Genomic DNA, 18,302 nt, shown 5'->3' on the forward strand with positions numbered 1-18,302 from the left:
GAGGAAACAGATATACAGATGTATCTTTATAAAAATAAATATTTAAACGATTTTTAGACCTGAAGAATTATTTACCAAAACAACTCACCACTTCATGAATGGATCGGTTGAAGCCATCATCCTCTGTAAGGATCAGCAAAATGATAAGAGCCATATAAACATGGTGTGAATTCCTTTCTTCAACGTGATAGAGAATTTCAAGAATTGGCAGAACCTTTAGGGAAGGAAAAACGTGTGTATTAGTTTAGTTTTCAAATACCTCAGACAATAAACAGAGGAGACTCTAAACCTCCTGTGTATCACCCTGCCCTTAACAATATCACAGCAATTCCTCCCTCTTGAAATAACCACCCCTAAATAGTGACGTGCAGCGTTCAAACACCTTCCATCTGTTTTATTCTGTCTCCACAAGAGAGTCTAAACAAATTCTTTCTTGTGGTCAGACATGGAATTTCAATTCCTAATAAATGAGATTTCCAGCCATACCAGTTACCATAGGCTCTGAAAGCTTTAGTTCCCCTCTAGACTATGGGAAAATAAAATTGTTAAACAAGATTTTCACACGTTCAAGCAGGAAAACAATTGTTTCTAACCATTTGTGCTAGCACAAGCCTGGTCTGAAAGGACTGTCCTCATCAAATATAGCCAGGCATATTGGAGCTGAGGTGCACAGAGGCATTTCGAGACCTGAAACTCAAATCCCATCTTGGTGTGTGGAGATAATCCCAGAAAAGAACCAGTTTGGGTTGGATTAAGACTAGAAAAGGCCTGTTTTTCCAATTCTAGATAATATGCAGCCAAAGAGAACTGACATTATGATGAGAGTTCAGCCCAAGGTCTTGCAACATTTCCACCAGGATGAACAGCTTAAGCCAAAGTCTTGCAATAATAATGAAAATGAGATTTCATTGCAACAGCAAGCATACCTGAATGCTAGTCTAAAGTTAATCCAGATGCAAACGTTGTCTCTCTACCAACTGAAAATTAGCTTTCCACTGGCTCAGTACAACGTGGCTTCCCCAGGCTGCAGAAATAGGCCTAAATCGCAAAATACCCTGGAAAAAGGAACTGGAGAAAACTCTCAATTCCAAGATAGCGGATGAGATGCAGAATTTGTTCCAAGAAGCTTCTAGACACCTAAAGACTTTCTGTTTTTCAAAACAGGCCGAGTGCAGCAGGATGAATCATGTGAAACCTATTCTGGTGAGCGGCCAGGACACCAAGTGCTTCACAAGCCTCTGAAGTTACCAGAATGTTCTCTCACAATCAACCAGTCCCAAAACAGTTGGAACATATTAAAGCACACAACAGTTTCTATTAAAACCAATGAGATTGATCTAAATGCTGCAGGCCACAAAACCTTTTGACAGATGCTTTGGCCAAGGTCAAGACAATACCACAACAAAAGCAGAGGGAAAAAGTATTTACACATTGCAAACATCCTCCCTTTACCATTTCAAAGGATCCTTCACAAATCTCTCTCTCCAGTTGAAACTGGAGTCAATGTCTTTGTGTTTTGTGAATATAGGTCTTAAGAGTAAAGACCAGGTTTTCACTAGAATATCTACATAGCATATAGCAAAAAAAACATTAGTCCTTTTCCTTGCATGGGGGAAAAGGGAGTCAAACATCACTGCATTAGTCCGCTGTTCAAATTATTTCCACCTCCAATATTTATATCGCACGTAGCTTTGCATTGCGTAAGCACAAAGTCATTTCCAAGTCCAAGCGTTATGATAAGCTGCATATAGAAGGAAGCAATGTAAAACTACCGAAGATTCGCATTTACAACTTGACTTTGCAGAGAGAACAACAGAAGCCTTTCTGAAGGTAACCAGTAGAACAACTTCTTAGTTTTTAAGACAGCTTCCAAATAGCTGTGTCTGTTAATTTTTACAGCTACTCAAAATTGAATATACTGCCTTATAAAGTACATGCCTTGCACTCCTTCAATGTAACTGTGATGCAGTCTGGTTAGTGCTAAATAATACCATACAAAACACTCTGGCGAAACATATTCCTTCACAACAGCCCAACATATCTCCTCTGTCAACACCCATTACTATTAGGCCAAACCGTAGCTGAAAAAGCACATTCATGTTCCTTAAGTGCTCCAAGTCCTAAAAGTGTGCTGCTACAAACTACATTAAAAAAGGGTACCTTGATTCTGACATTAAGACATTATAGACATTTCCGTATGAGCTGATATGTGAAAGTGCTCTTACTAAAATTTCATACTAGCTAGTGAAATCACTCTTACTCTGAAGAGTGATTTGGCTCTCCAGATCACTGCATTCAGTCCTCCTGCCCCAAACACACCTTGCAAGCTTTCAGAACCTCTTCTTCCCACCTCCACTCCCCCGGCCATGCTTTCCTTTCCACTCCTCTTTCAGACTTCTCTCCATACACATACCAGACCAAACTCAAGGAGGCAAACGGCAACTGAACTCCCTCTACCTGCCATTTCCAGATGAAAAGTGCATCAATCCATACAGTTTCTATAACCCTTCCTCCTTCAAACACTTTTTCCTTTGTATACCGGTTGCTGACGTACACACATCTTTAGGACAACTATTACCATTCTGAGAACAAAACCTATTTGACAAGCCACCACTTAAATCAAAAAGAGTTAGGATATAAGATTAAATTTAAATTTTAATTATATTAAAATTTATCTAGAATTGTAACCAAAATGCATTTCTACACTTTTATGTTACGCACATACATTAAAACTTTTATAGCTGTCTTGTTACGCAATGGCATTGTCCAGCCATGTACTGAGAAGACAATAACCACTTCTTTTTGTATTGCTGGCCCTTTTATTCATAGTCATTAAACTATCATCGCTGGACTACTACTAACACTCCTCCATCAGGAGCAGCTTTTAACTGGCAAGACACAGCCACCATTGAAAAGTTACGTTTAATCCCCAAAACAAGGGGCAGGTAAAAACAGACACTGAAAATTGCAGGTGCTATATTCAGTCCAAGGTCAGGAACAGTTTCCCCAGCAAAGAGTTTTAAAATAGCTTGTCTTTAATATACAACAAAATACAAGACTGCATAGCCACACAAGTAACCTGCTTAAGCCAAATTTATACCACAGGAAAAAATACTGCTGTACCATCAGTTGATATAAATACATCATCACATACGTTATTTCAGTCCAGTCATGATGAGCAGCAACAAAATGTCAACTCAGCAGCCAAAGCAAACATATTCAATAGGAATAGCTTATTTCTTATAAGCAGATCTCACACTGGCATTTTTACCTGCAATATGGGTGGTAACTGCTCTTTCAAACAGAAAAAGGCTCAACGTTCTCCCATCCACAGACGACGACACTATGCTTAATCGTCCCCTATTTCACCAGTCTCACCACTTCCTGGAGAATCCTTGCAAGTACTTTCAATAAGACAGGCAAATTCGAGATGTGAACGTCTCTAACAGCATCAGATATTTAACCCAATTATTTTATAAAATTATACAAAGTCACATGTTGTAAGTTACGGAAGATACACAAACATCCTATTCATTCTACCAAGCAGACTTATTATAAGAACAAAAAGATACATTGCCCTACTAATGATAAAGCATTATAAAGCACAACAGAAGATGAAGGCATTTATCTATAACTGACAGAGGTAGATTCATACACAAATTAGGAAGCAAGCTGAGACATTATCTATTACAACAGTTAAGAAAAACACACTGAATCAATTTATAAATTAAACCAAAGTTACAAAAGAGCAAAGACACATTTCAAAAACCCCTAGGAAATGTCACAGAACATCTGCTAGTGATGCTTCCTGGGCACCAAAACCAAGAAGAATTAAAATAGGGGAAAACACAACAGATGTGATGCACCGAGTGCAGTGAAACAGGAACAACCTGCAAACCGCCTAAAAGTTTAAGATGAGCACTCAGCTGACTGCTGATGTGATCTCTCATATAGCACAGACCCTTATACTTCACCCAACTGCCTCTGTATGAAGAAGCCACTGACTTGGGCCATATTCCTCCAAAAAGTCATCCACCCTCATTCAAAGATATCCGTAGAGAGCACTGTTTTGCCTCTGAATTAATTACCTTAACTGTTTTGCTCCCATATCTCTAAGTTGTGGGCTTCAACCTCCAGGCTTTAGTTCTTAGCACGTCTCTGCAAGCGGAGAGTCCTTTCTGTTCAAGGCTTTCCCCTTGCAAAGGCACGTACACATCCTGATGCTTCTCAAGCTCTTTTCTGACCAACTGAGCTAGCTTTCTAAGCCTCTCACAGTTTTATTGTTAATTTTAAAGCAAAAAAAACCCCGTTTCTCTATACTCTCTCCATTTTTCAATAGCCTGTAAATATTTTATGAAGTATGGTAGTACACCACCAGAATAGCATGCAGCATGTTAGCACCACTCTTGCAGTTGCCATATAGGGAAGGAAATAACCAGCTCCATTACTCCTGCCCCTTCGTCTCGTTTACAAGCCCAAGACTGAATTAGCCTTTTTCACCGCAGGGTTGTAATTGGGACATCATGATTTCTTCGTCCAGTAACCCTCCCACCCCCAATCCTTTCTGTGTCTGGCTCAGCCTGTGTTACTAAGCAATTAAAAGTGCTCTTCTCAGTTGGCTGCGGCTCATCCTTACCTACTAGCCCGCTAAAAACAAGAGGATCGGACACAGATGTCAGTAATGTGTCAGTAGGGATCACAAAAAGGAACAGTATTAATGAAGAGCAAAATAAGAGCAGGCAGTTTCAAATTTTGGTATTAAAAAAAATAAATCAAACAAGCTGTTGACTTTTCAGTGATGCTTTTCTCAATTTTCTCAGCTTTTCCCATAAAGTGTTTAATGTTGCTGATTATTTCTGTGATTCTGGGAAATTTTTTTTATTTTTTTTCTTTTTGAGGGGAAGGAAAGATAGGTGATAATATATGAAAATATCCCACATTGCAGAGCATCTGAGTACCTGCATCTGGATTTGTTTTGACACATGCACTTCATGCTTTTTCTGGAAGTTTTACAATATATCAGACATTATAATTATAAAACAATGCACACACTTAACCTTTACTTCTCTAAAGGTAAATTGATATGGCCAGCAGCTGTGAAACATGTCATATCATATACTAACAGCCCAGAAAATTAAATATGACCATTTGTTCACAGAATTCACACAAAATGACTCAGCTCTCACCTAGATAATCTGCAGCAGACTACACAGGAGTTCAGTCTTGAATCAATTCAATATCAACCATCTCACCCAAGTTTGCAAAGAGTGGTGTCTATCAACTCTGATTTTAGCAATACATCTGCTAGAACTTGGACCGAGACCAAACTCATTCCATATCTGCCATCAAACAGGCAAGGGATCTAATTATCTGGCAAGATTTCAAATATTAAAATGGAAAGGGTTCTCTATTCCATTACCAATTCCCCTAGACAGCCATTATCTTATTAAAGGAATGCTTTTTAATAAGTAAGATTTGTTAAAGTGGTTTGTGACATTACTAAACGTAGTGGGGAGCATAAGCTAATTTATAACCTACAAAAACCGCACCAGGTGTCTGTTATATTGGCCATTAACCACAATCCCATTTAAAGCAGTTAAAACGTCACTATAGTTGCATTTCTATAAAATCTGTCAGCTGCTCCTTGAGGAGTTTCAGCCTCGGGTCAACCCGGTAAGACATTTGGCATATTAGTCAAGTTACAGTTCATTTTGTTAACTATTATCCCTGTATGCACACAGTAAGCTTGTGTAACTTTTTGGCCTGAATATCTAAAAAAAGAAAAAGAAAATAATGAATAGTACAATATCTGCTACCAGTTGCTTTACACTATGCCCAGAAGTCAGCAGGTTTGACCTGGATCAGAGTGGGCACTGAGAAAGACGGAATCAAAGACAGCCTGGTAGCTTTAGCAGTACTATCTTTTACTGCAGTGACATGTTTAGCATCATACTCCCGAGATGACATAATAAAAATGAATAAGTGAGCTAGAACTGGTGAATAAGTGAGTCAGAACCTACTGCCCCCACTGCAGATCAGGGTACACTGGCAGCTGGTGACACCCAAGCTTCCAGGACCACCGCTTTGTGATGAGTGTAAGGCAAGCAGAGCAATACTTACAAGATTTTCTATGTCCGTTCGTGCCAACACATACGTCCGTACGTTGCCGTTTTGATGCAGAAGCATGTATAAAAGAAGAGTCGCTTGATCTGATTTCTGCTGCTCACACAAAGCTGTGTATAAACTGTTAAAATTAATCTGGAAAGCGTGTGGATTTGACGATGAAAAGGCAGTGCTATCTGAAATAAAGAAATCAAAAAACCAACCCTTAACAAATACATTTACCATCCAGCTATTTGTTAACTTTATAAACTCTCTCAGTGAAATATTTCATACAGACACAACAGTAAGGAGGAAGCAAAAGTCATCCATGACTCTTATCACCAATGATCATAAACCTCAATAGGGTCTCAAGAAGCTTCAGTTGTGCCAAAAAGCTGAGGTGGTCCTCCCACACGAGCTCCAGTATGACCCCTGTATCTGCACAAGACACTCATCTTTCTTTATAAAGCTATTCTATTCTTCCAAATGGCTTCCACTGTCAGAAAGGAAGGCAAACCCAGGATCTGCTGCTGTAAGGAGGGCAGCTACAGTGTCTTCTCTGGGACCGATGTACTGATGATTCACGTATTTCCAAACCCTGCACCCTAAACTTTCAGGTTTAGGTCACTGGCATCAAGGTGGAGTATCTCCTATCCTTTTCTTGGCACAAAGGGCATATGCACATAGGTCAAGACTATCGGGAAATTTTCAGGGAAACACAGTTGTGGTCAGGACTTTAAAGATGCATGTGTGGTGGGGAGTTTAGTGGGTTAATTGAAGTGATTTAAAACACCACATCATATAGTCTAACATCCCTCAAAGTAACAACAGTTTGTTCATGTTCACAATACAATCCATGCCAGAGCTGGAAGTGAGAATAAAACAGATTTCTGTTCACAGAACCTTTTCACAAGAAGCTTTACCAGTTTCAACAAAAACGTCCATCAGCGCAGATCTCTAACATCTAGGAATTTCCAGTGGAAATGGAAAAAGCAAGTGTGACAGTCAATGCACTCATACTCATGTCAGAATGCCAGACTCATGTCCTTATTTAGCCTCCTGATCTCCCCAGGTCAGAGATTTTTGCCTTTGCTTTCTTCATAGAAAAAAACCTTTTGAGAGTGCAAGGTTTTGTTCCAGTGCAGAGCAGGTACATTTCTCAACTCTCAAAAAGCTTCACAGACATGTCTATAAAGTATTTTCCCATCCAGCTCTGTTCAAAAACATCTAACCAACACATGCATCTTCTTTGATGATATGTGAAATAGGACGAGTCTGCCTTTTTGGGCTGATTTATTTCAGCATCCTGGCAACTGAATACAAAGGCTATCTTTTCTGAGCACACAAACAAGCTATGCATATGGAAAAATTACAGCAATTTCATGGCAAGATGATATTCTGGGAACAATAGCAGTTTGGATACTCAAGTATATCAAAGGTCTGGACTTAAAAATTTCCGTATTACTACAAACAAGATGTCCAAATTTGAAGAATTTAACTAAAATTCCCTAGTTCCCACAATAACAGACTACAGATTTCTGAACTGTTTATCGTTTATTAAAAATGCATTAAGTTAAGAAAGCTCTGCTGTATAAAACAGCATGACAACACTACTACTACTCCTGCACAGTGATTTGTGGACAGAAGGGATTTTAAGGAGAGGAAGAAAAGACTCAGAAGAATAAAGGAAAAAAACAATGCAAATTTCAAAACCTGCATTTTTACAAGGCATTTTACAGCCAACTGTATTACCATAGCCAGCATAATAGGCAGCAACTATTGCATTTCATCCAAATCTTCCTTTTTCCACAAACCCTGAAAGATTTCTCAGATATTACAGATTGCATCACCACAGAAAACGGTGAGAACAGTGTCGTCACGCATGTGCCCATGGGCAGCAACCGTGAGCCAACGCAAATTTGGCTCTTAAATGAATACTCCCATGGTTTCTTACCAAACTTTTCCATTCTTCTGGAGAAATCTCTATACTGGTAGGGACTGATCACACAAAGACTCCCTACACCCACTGAGATGTGGATGTTTCGCCTTCCCCTTTCTTTTTAGCCCGTATTCTTAGCAAAGTTTCTAAGTAGCTTTCAGCATGGAAGAATGTGGTGGTAGTTCACTTATTCTGAACAACATTTCCACCCTCTTTGGAAGGAAAAAGTGCTTGGAAGACCTGCAGGAGCCCCACAGGAGCCCTGGCTCCCACCGGGTTTCTGGGGGCCCGGCGGAGACGGCGTGCCGGGGAGCCGCTGCTTCTCTTGGCCTGGGCAAGGGGTGACGGCTCCAGCCATTCAGCTGAACTCAGCAGGAGGCACTGGAGCAAACGCTTCTCCTTTCTGCAGGAGTCGGGAGGCACTGCCGCACACACACAGACGAGACGCAGCCCATCAGCGATGGAAACCCTGCCTCTCCCCAAAATGATGTACCAACAGGCAGAGGAGAGATCAAAACCTGGCTTTTCTGAACTACCGTTTCTGCCCCCCACGCCCCCTTCAATAACTGATTGTGATTATGGACCGATTGGTTTAAAACCATCCTTCTTCAGGTGAGAATTTCTCTTTACTAGGGAAAATTTGCAAGCAGACAGCAAAACCAGATCAATTCAGCATGCTCTATTAAGCAGCAACTTGACGCCACGGTTCATTAGCTGAGGAGCATCCATTGACTTTCAAGCTTCACTTCTGTGAATGTTTAAACCATTCCACTTATATTTATAACACTTCACTACCTGTTTTATTAAAGGATATTTAAAACCGGTAAAAAAAGAGTCTAAACAGTATTAAAGAAACTTAGCAGCAACAGCAGCATATCCCGTATTATTCTAGAAAACATTAAACTGACCAACAGAAAAATTAAACTAAAATAAAAATTCTAGACCATGTAGAATAATGAATACTATCCTGAATTTTATTAGTTTTGTCCCAATTATTTTATTAGAATATTATATTAGAACTATAGATTATTAGAATTGTAGAATATTATATTAGAATTATCTTTATTAGAATAAAGAAAACTATCCTGAATTTTATTGGTTTTATCCCAATTAAATTGTGTAAATTACTTCAACAAAAAAGCCAGTTTTCATTTTATAGTCTTATACTATAGATCATGATGACAGTAACCAGCCTTTCTTTTTCATATCATTCTCCTCTCACCAGCCCCTCAGAACGTTGACAGGAATCATATTTAAGCTCAGTTTTACGAATGCTGCTAGTGGAAATAAGTCTATGGGAAACAATACATCATTCTATAAACGTACACATCTAGAGAAAACACTGCTCTTCACGCCACTTTTGACACAGAATAAGTTCTTTAAAATTTTATAATGATACATGTATAACAGTTTTCAATGAAATACATTACTAGTTACTGATGACATGAAACAAAGTGGACCAAAATAAAACATTCATAGAAGTTTGCAGGTTAAAAAACGGAACGAAACAAAAACTGTATCATCTCAATTGCCTGTAAACAGTATCCAAGAAATCAAAGGGGCACGTTAGGACTAAGAATTCTTCTTATGAGAACAACCCTCCATCCTCATAACCCCAAAAAATTTCCTAGGTAAAGGTGAATGAATTTAGAGCTCAGCCTGCTAAAAACTTAATGGTTAAAGGAATATAAAAACTCCCCCCCAAATAAAGTGAATAACTCGGAGGTATTGATGTGGCTCCACAGGTTATCGTGCAGCACCTGAGCTGTGCTGAGTAGCTCTGTGCATGCTGTCAGCCTGCATAAAGCCAACGAAAGGTAAAACCCCATGGCTAAAATTTGAAGAGATTTGAGTGTATGGATAAAGCATACACGAAGAGAAGCACACTACCTGCAAGCTGAGCTATCTAGATAGTCCAAGCTGTGTTAGGGCATTACTGCGTCCCAAGCAAGACCCTCTGCAGCAGGGCACTGTGAGTCAGTACAGCGTCGCACCTGCAGTTACCTGATGGACAGACTGCAACCAGCCTTCTCAAAAACCAGGCAAGCACTGAAACAACTCTGAAACTTTCTGTACGTACAAGTCTCATGAAAGTGTTTACATTAACCAGTTTCTCCTCACATTTGCAGTACAAGAATGCATTTAGCAAATCAATCCAGTTAGCAATTCAATTGCTTATCTTAGCTCTAAGGACCATGACTCCAGCTAAACAGAATTTTCCCAAGTGCTATAAAGTTTTAGGGGACTCCTGCAGACTCTTGGATAACCGACCTACTTATAGGTCAGTTTTATTTATATTTTATGAAGTTATGAAGCTTTCTAAAATTTCTCAAGTCTGAAGGATAGAGTATCCTTCTCCCTCTGCCCCTTCCATTAAGTTCCAGCAGCTGAGGAACTCCACCTCAAAACTCCCGGGAGAAAATGTACTGTTACTGCTCTTCCACGGGCTGGCTGGAGGGGAAACAAATTTTGGAAAGAGAACCTCCAAGTAGTCACAGCAACTTAACACTTCATTTTCATCAGTTCATGCTTAGAAGTACGAACAGATACAAACCTTGTGTGTTCTTGAAGGACATAATAGCCTGCCTGTAGGGATTCGGCGTATCTGGAGCATCGGTCAGATTAGCCAAGACCAGCAGAAGCAGCAGACTCTGGTTAGCGAGGGGGGAGCACTGCTCCAGCTGTGGCGTTGCTTTACTCCCCACCCCACCTAGCGTGAAGACTGTCCACAGGCCAGCTAGAGAGAAAAGGCAAAAGAAAAAAAAAAAATATTATGTGTGTTCACGTTTTAATGAACAAAGCTCCTTTAGAGGAAAAGATAGCATCTGACACACAGGTAGAGAGAAGAGGGAAAAACAATTCACCTCCGTGCAATGAGATGAAAGGTCTGGCTACTCGATTTCTCAAAATGAAAATTTCAGGAGTAACACAGCAGTGGACACGGAGTGGTGGGAATTAAAAGATTACTGGAAATTCAAGAAAATTAAGTCATAGGAATATATGAAAAGGAAATTAGGAGAGGTAAAACAAAAGCATATGTTTGAAGGGAAGAACCTTAAACACAGAGCAGATACCAGCTGAAGGATTCATGCAGCAATCCTGATAATGCTAATATATTAAGGGAGGAAAAAGAGCTTGTATGTTGCCTTTTTAATAAAACCAACTTGGTCCATCATGCAGCATTTTTCTCATGTATTCTATTTTTAATATAGTCAGCATATTTTAGGCAAAACACAGTAACAAAAACTAATACTGCTTAAACTAGAACCTCCACAGTGAGTCTCCTGTAGAGATCATCATCATTGCTCATTATTGTGGGTAGACAACATAATAGCAAATAATAAACTTCTTGGAAAAAAAAGACAAGATCAACAGCAATTTAAATTTAAATTTTAAAGTATTATTAAACTCAGCCTCCTATTTTTGCATTCCTACAGAAAATTAAACAACTTCAAAAAGCACTCCAGTTGGAAGTACTTACACTGCTCTGAAATTCCTTTTTAAGAGATTGTATGTAAGATGTAAAGGTATGGAAGTACAAACTGTTTACAATAATTTGAAGTTAAAAATCTAGTTAAAAAGAAATAAAAGTTTGAAGTGACAAATCACTATTGATCCTGTCAAAAAACCAGACCGATTAATTCCTCTTGGGCAAGCAAGTTTTTGTTGTCTCACAACTGCCTCAAAGATACACACGTAACAAAGCACCAAAACTTCATTCATTTTAGACCCACAAAAATTTATTAGGTACAAAAATGTAAATAGCTCATCATTCCACACCAACTCTCAGTTCTTCGCTCGTGAAGTACAACAAGAATGCATGTTAGCATATCCTCCCCTTTACCTAGGTGTATATGTATGTGGTGCATATACAGCTCCAGTATTAAGGCATAAAGTTTAAAGCCACTATAAAGCACCTGAAGGCTGCTCATTAAAACTCTCATTATCATACCATTTAAACTTTGATGTTTGAGCCTGAAATGCAGAGTCATTTTCATACTTAATCCTTACCGCATTAAAAAAAATTAAGTCCAATACTAAACTACTGCATTTGAAATTCCTGTTCCTAATTACAGCAGTGTTGGTGAACCAAGCTGACCAACTACGTGCCCGAATAGCGATTAAAGGAGACTGGAAGGGAGAAGGAGCAGCAGGGGAAGGTTAGAAGACTCCCCTCAGTCATCTCCAGCGGATCCATAAAGCCTTTTTCCTTGCCACCGCTCATGAGACTGCAAGGATAAAACTTGCCCTCCCCATGGCTATGGTGACACATGACCACTTCAGTGTCACTGGGCCTCTACCTTTAGCACATCTGGGCTCCTGATACATTCCCAGGTGATAAGAAGCAGCCCCTCCCAATCACATTGGATTATATTTGTCCCCAAATGCCTGTTTAGCAGTTAATTTTTCTGAATGTATCTTGAAATTTTATGGCAGACACTGAGCATTTCATCAAATTATTCATTTAATAGGTCAAAGTTTTGAATTACACAGCACAAAAATAAGAAATAATCTTAACTTTAAAAAGACCCTAAAGTTCTTATTTCCTTTTTTATTAATGCCTAAATAAAAAATTAATTATACCACAGTTTCTTAAAGAAAACAGAAAAATTAAGGAAATTTAGTTTTCAGTCTTCTAGTCTGCAAGATTCTAGGTGCAAAGAATTAAAAAAAAACTGTAAGCCATTTGAATGCAAAACATAACTATAGTATAACCAATTAAAAGAATGTAAAGTACTCTTAGCCCTACAGAATTTCAAGCCAGCCAAAGAGGTTTTCTTCAAACGTAATTATATAGTCAGATTTTGTAATAAACCAACATTCCCTTCATCAACGCAATTGCAAGGCAATTACTGCCATGTCAAGGGCAAAAGAACTAATGCCATTCAGTGTTAAGCAGCTTGAGGGAGTTCGTACAATAAAAAGCACTATAATTACAGCCTTCTTAACAAAAATTTCATGTTACATTAATAATCCTTTATCACCGTGTTTTTGATCCACTGTCCTTAAATCACAACGAAGCCGAATAAAAATGCTGACCACAAAGTCAGCTTTTAAACTCACATGAGTTATCCAGATAGGTATCATGCAAAGAAATTATTTTTTAAAAAACTGAAATAAACATATATTTATCATCATGTGTTAAATGAATTCAAATTCGGCACATTTCCTTTTTTAAAGTTTAGTGTAGTTCTCATTTTTAATTTTCCACCACCCCACCCTTCTGTGGCTGGCATCTGCCATTACTACACCTTTCCTCAATAGTTAGGAAAAGAGGGATATGGCCAAAATACTGGCAAGTAAGTTGAATCTTCCACCAGGGAGAATGAGGTAATTACGTCCAAGAGAAATCTGCTCAGTGATATATGACCGAAGTAACCTCCTGAAGTTCTGTCTCTTGTTAGCAAGTGTATTCCTCCAGAAAAGCAATCCCATGCTAATGGGTCCATAATATTCAATTTCAATTCCAAAATGCAAAGTCACATTAGGTGCTAAGTATTGGATGGTGCTCCCAACATACTCAAGTTAAGAGGCATTTCTAAGGAAAATATTGTTTCTTATCATTAACAGCAGATTAAAGTGCTAAATAGATAAATAGCTTGGGAGGACAGAGAGACAAGCAGTCAGTGTTTCTAATTGTACTCTGTATGTTCACAATATTTTAGATATCACTTTGCTACACCTGGTTTTACATTTATGTATATTTCAAAATTATTAAGCTATATTTAAGATTTTAACAAGCAAACCAAAAATAATTTATGCTGTAACGCCTTAGAAGCTCTCCTCACTATATTTTTTTTCATATCTGAGGTTACAGTTAACAGAAAACATATGAAGAATATACAGTGATACAGAAAAAGTAGCCAGAATCACATTTCAGATTCTGCTTCTTCAGAACATCACAGAAAAAACAGAATAAAAGGAAGAAAATCCCATGTTTAAAATTCCTGTTTAAGCCAACAGGATAGCCATAGGTAGCTCTAATTGTAGTAGTGCTGCCTGGCATCATTAAAAGCATGGAATAAAATCTGCCTAGACACTTTAACATACAGTGCTTGGATTTCTTTCACATTTAAATTTCACTTTATATTTCATTTACTCCTATTCTCTTGTCATTTTAGTATATATCCCAAGGGAAATGCAAATTACAGAAGTTTTCTTAAAGTTTTCTATATCTCTGGGCAGTGGCAAAGATGAGCCACAACTCTCAAAACTATACCACTGAACTGTGAAAAGGATGAAGGGGGCAGATTGCCTGCAATAGCATCACAACCCAAAGTGCTTTGGAAGCTACAAACTCTGAAAAAGCTCTACATTACCAAATACTACCTTTTGGGTGCTAATTGTAAGTGATGGAGTTAATAATACATAAGCCTAAAACAGTATCCTCAACTGTGTATGTATTTGGATCACTTGATTCCACCCATAGAATTTACTGTTTCTGCAAAATACCTGTAAGCTACTTTTAATTGCAATTCTTTAATATAACTTTATTTCTTGATGCAATTCCACATGGAACCACATTCTTAGAATTTTTGTCAATTAGCAAAATATTAAAATTTTGCCGATTATTTCTGGCAAATGCACAGATACTTTGAGAAGGAACAGACAGACTGCTGTTACCTTTAAAACAAAATGGGCCGATCCATTTTTTCCTTCTCTTCCACAAAACTACCCATCACAACTTTTTTTCCCTATTCATACAATTCTATGTCAGGCTCAGCAAGAAAAGCAGGTCTTGCTTAAGAGCAAGGTATCTTTTTTTGCAATAGAGAATCTGAGGTCTTCTGTAAGATGGCTAGAAACACTGCCCATAGCCATGAAAACAAACCTGGGATTTTAATCTAGTTTGACAGTCTGTGGAACAGCACTTAATGGCAAAATGAAGTTATGACACATTCATCTAAAGAACTTCCTTTCACCAGACTGTTGTTTAACGTAAACACAATTCTGCAGAAATCTCAGCCTAACACTCTGGTCTCCGTTACACAACAAGGAGATACAAATAAGGTTCATGTTTGTACCTACTTGGAGAAGAGTTTAAATGCACTTACTTGTAGTTTCATGTGACGAAGCAAAATTTTAAGAGCTTGATTTTAAAGACATTTTAAAACCAAACGACAGGTAGGAGTGCAGAGGGTACTTCAAAATTTTACTCTTTACAAAGCACTGAAATTTATAGCCAACTGAACTTCTAGCATGCATACCATTATTTCAAGTTAGTGTATCAACAAACTGTGAGCTATAATTGACTTGTGAGCTTTCTTGGGATATTTATTAAACTAGTTGTAATTCTTCCACAAAACACGTCTTACTTTCCAACCTTCAGTGTAAAGGCTTGGAAGATAAACCTTCTGAGCTCTCTCCCGGGACAGAGCATTAAATTAATGCAGAGGAAATTGGTGTTACTTATTTCAAAGTATCTTTCTGGGAAAAGGAGATTTTTTTTTTTTTTTAAATTTAATAGCAGTTGCAAAATGCAATCATATTAATAATTGAACTTCATCAAGTTTTCCTTTGAACGGCCTATCCTTCATTAAGTTTAAATGTAGGCATGAAATTTCAATTAATGCTGGCATACCCTTTTTGAGTATGTTCATTTCTCTCCTCACTGGGCCTTGGTAACAGAGCAGATCCTTTCCTCATTCCCCCCTACACACAACCTGAGTCCTATCATACCTCATTAGCATCCTGCCAATGAGTTTTATTGCTTTTGAAACTATTTTGTACAGTGAACCGGACTGAGGTGCGCCCCCGGGCTGGTTTTGACATTGAAAAGGAAGTAGTAAGAGTTTTGGTAGACATGAAGATCTTCAAAAGATCTTGATCTCTTCCTGTCATTTTAACATTTCCAAAACGACAGTCCTGCTCCCTTGCTGCAAAAATGGAACGAACACAAGTAAAAGAGGCTAGAGGAGTAGGTAAAAAAAGAGTTAAATATCAGAAAGAAAACCCAACCACAAAAAACCCACCAAGCAGAACAGATCTAACTTAAGTTTCAGTAATCTGTTCAAATCAAGTCCTAGCTCCACACCCCGCTTTCCTATTTATGAAACTTTCAGCGTCCAGAAGATTGTTCAATGCTACAACAACATATAAGACAGCAGTAAATATAGATTATGAAGAACTAAAGCAAAAGTGATTTTCATTGCATCTAATTGATACCATCATGTACTTCCTCCACCAAAACCAGCGAATAACATATTATTCAAAAACATTACAATTACTATTTCATTGTTATTACATTCAAGCAGCAGCTTTGGGAACTTGAGGGTTGGGTTTTTTTTTTTTTTTTATTTAATGCTTATTATGTGTGTCACATTTCTTAAGTCAATTCAATGGTTCTCACATTGTGGTCTGATGAACACTTTCTGGTGGCCCATGGAGAGCTGGCAGTTCATGTTGTGCTGGCTCTTGTCCTTGTTTCCAGCTGCTACATTGTGTTAGAAGAAAGCTAAAAATACATAAATACTTTCCTACGATTACTTTTCCATGTAAGCAATTTCTCAAGTTGCCACGGGGATGTTATGTGATAATGAATGGGAGAGGAAAAAGCGATCCATGGAATCATAAGCAGGAGAGGCTGGATCAGTGAGGCAACTGCTATAGCAAGATGCAGTTCACATAATGTCTCAAGTCAAAGTCATTTTACACTTTATAAGCACACCCTTAACATCTCAGATATTTATTTAAGCAACTTAAAATTGCTAATTGTGAGGAGCACCGGGTGTACTTGCTTAAAAGACTATAAAAACAACAGCTACATTAATTTTAGGGAAGTCCCATTGCAAGTTTTTGGAAGATCCATTACAGCAAGAAACTAGCAAAGTGAAGTACAGGAAACACGGCATAATTTTTATGTGGTTAATGAACTTGCGTGTTAAGTATTCCATCCTCAAGCAACATTAAACTCATAAGGAGCATAAACACACTGATGCATACACAAACTACAGCCTCTGACTGAAAAAGTGAATCTGATTACCATGTAGACTTTTTAGGTAGGGAAATTACAAAACTCAGAAGCATAAAAATGGCTATCCTAAATATTGCAATAACTTTTTGTTTGCAGTAACTTTTTAATTGCAGTAACTTTTTCAGCTGACACAAGTTCTTATAAATGATAGATTTTTGCAATGTTATATCTGACATAGCAATACAAATGACAAAAGTAACAATTTTTAAATTTTCAGCAATATTTTTCATGCTCTCCATTGTCTCGCATTAGACTGACAGAATTAACCCAAGCTAGCTTGAGACATAGAAGGAAAGAAGTTTTAAAAGCAACTATAAATGAACAGTTTGAGCTACACAAAGTCTAGCAAAATAAATTCACATTTTAAATACTGGTAGGCTAGCTGGTTTCCAAGTCATCAGCAAGCTGCAGCAAGAATTCACACGTGGGAGAGCCTGAATTTAAAAGCTTGTGTGCAGTGCTGTAAGCATTTTGAGACAACAGCTATGTACCAGTCCATCTTGACTCTACTTACTGTTTGGAAAGTAGGAACAGTAAAGGATGTATATCAGGGTAAACGCGTGATCAGTTGAAAAAGCGTATCTATGCTTAAAATCCTATCAAGCTACCACTTAGTCCTTGGTGCAAAGTGCTGCGCAAGGTCAAAGTCACACATCTCAACAATTTACACAGTGGATTGCCATGGGCTTTATTTCAGGTGATTTATTATATTTCGGGTGCTTTATTATTATTATTATTATACTTTATTTTCAGTATTTAATTCCTAAATACTACAGAAAAGTGACTGCAATGTCATAGAAAGATTAACAGCATGTTTTAGATGACTACTTTAAATTTAAAAAAATAATTGTAGAAGACATGTTTTAAAAACAAGTTATTTTCTTTTCATCAAATCAGTGCAACAGAACCACTAAGACTCTCTCATTGAAATATATGACCGAGTAAGACATATTTGTTTGTGGGTTTTCACACCTAATAATACTATTCTAAAGGAGACAAGTATTTCACCCTACTTGCCAAGAATAGCAGAAAGTAATCATTTCTGTGAAGCCAAGCACTGCAACACAAATTCTGCTGCCTGCCCCACTCCTGATCACAGTCTCTCCATGAATAGCCCAGAACGTGTGTGTGTATCTGTATTTTTAAAATACACCCCAGGCACCTGATTTTTGTCTGTCCCCATTGCTCCCGGCAATGCTGCAGCAGCACTGGAAAGCTGCAGAGAACGGTTGAGCTATAGGAGCCACCGGAAAAAAGACAGCCCAGCAAAACTCCAAATAAACTCTC

The 18,302-nt window shown here is 38.1% G+C and overlaps 1 protein-coding gene across 4 annotated transcripts in view; it reads right to left on the bottom strand.

Annotated features, from left to right (window-relative positions):
* The window catches only part of DYM (dymeclin), a 221,720-nt gene that overhangs the window by 126,129 nt on the left and 77,289 nt on the right, over positions 1–18,302 (bottom strand). For all 4 annotated transcript variants that reach the window (XM_052775920.1, XM_052775917.1, XM_052775919.1 and 1 more), the window contains 3 exons: positions 10,596–10,778; positions 6,121–6,299; positions 89–214 (listed from right to left, as the gene is read on the bottom strand). In XM_052775920.1, the coding sequence (XP_052631880.1) occupies positions 89–214; positions 6,121–6,299; positions 10,596–10,778 (488 nt within the window). The remainder of the gene's footprint in view (positions 1–88; positions 215–6,120; positions 6,300–10,595; positions 10,779–18,302) is intronic.

This window comes from Harpia harpyja, chromosome Z, assembly GCF_026419915.1.
Source record: "Harpia harpyja isolate bHarHar1 chromosome Z, bHarHar1 primary haplotype, whole genome shotgun sequence".
NCBI lineage: Eukaryota > Metazoa > Chordata > Aves > Accipitriformes > Accipitridae > Harpia > Harpia harpyja.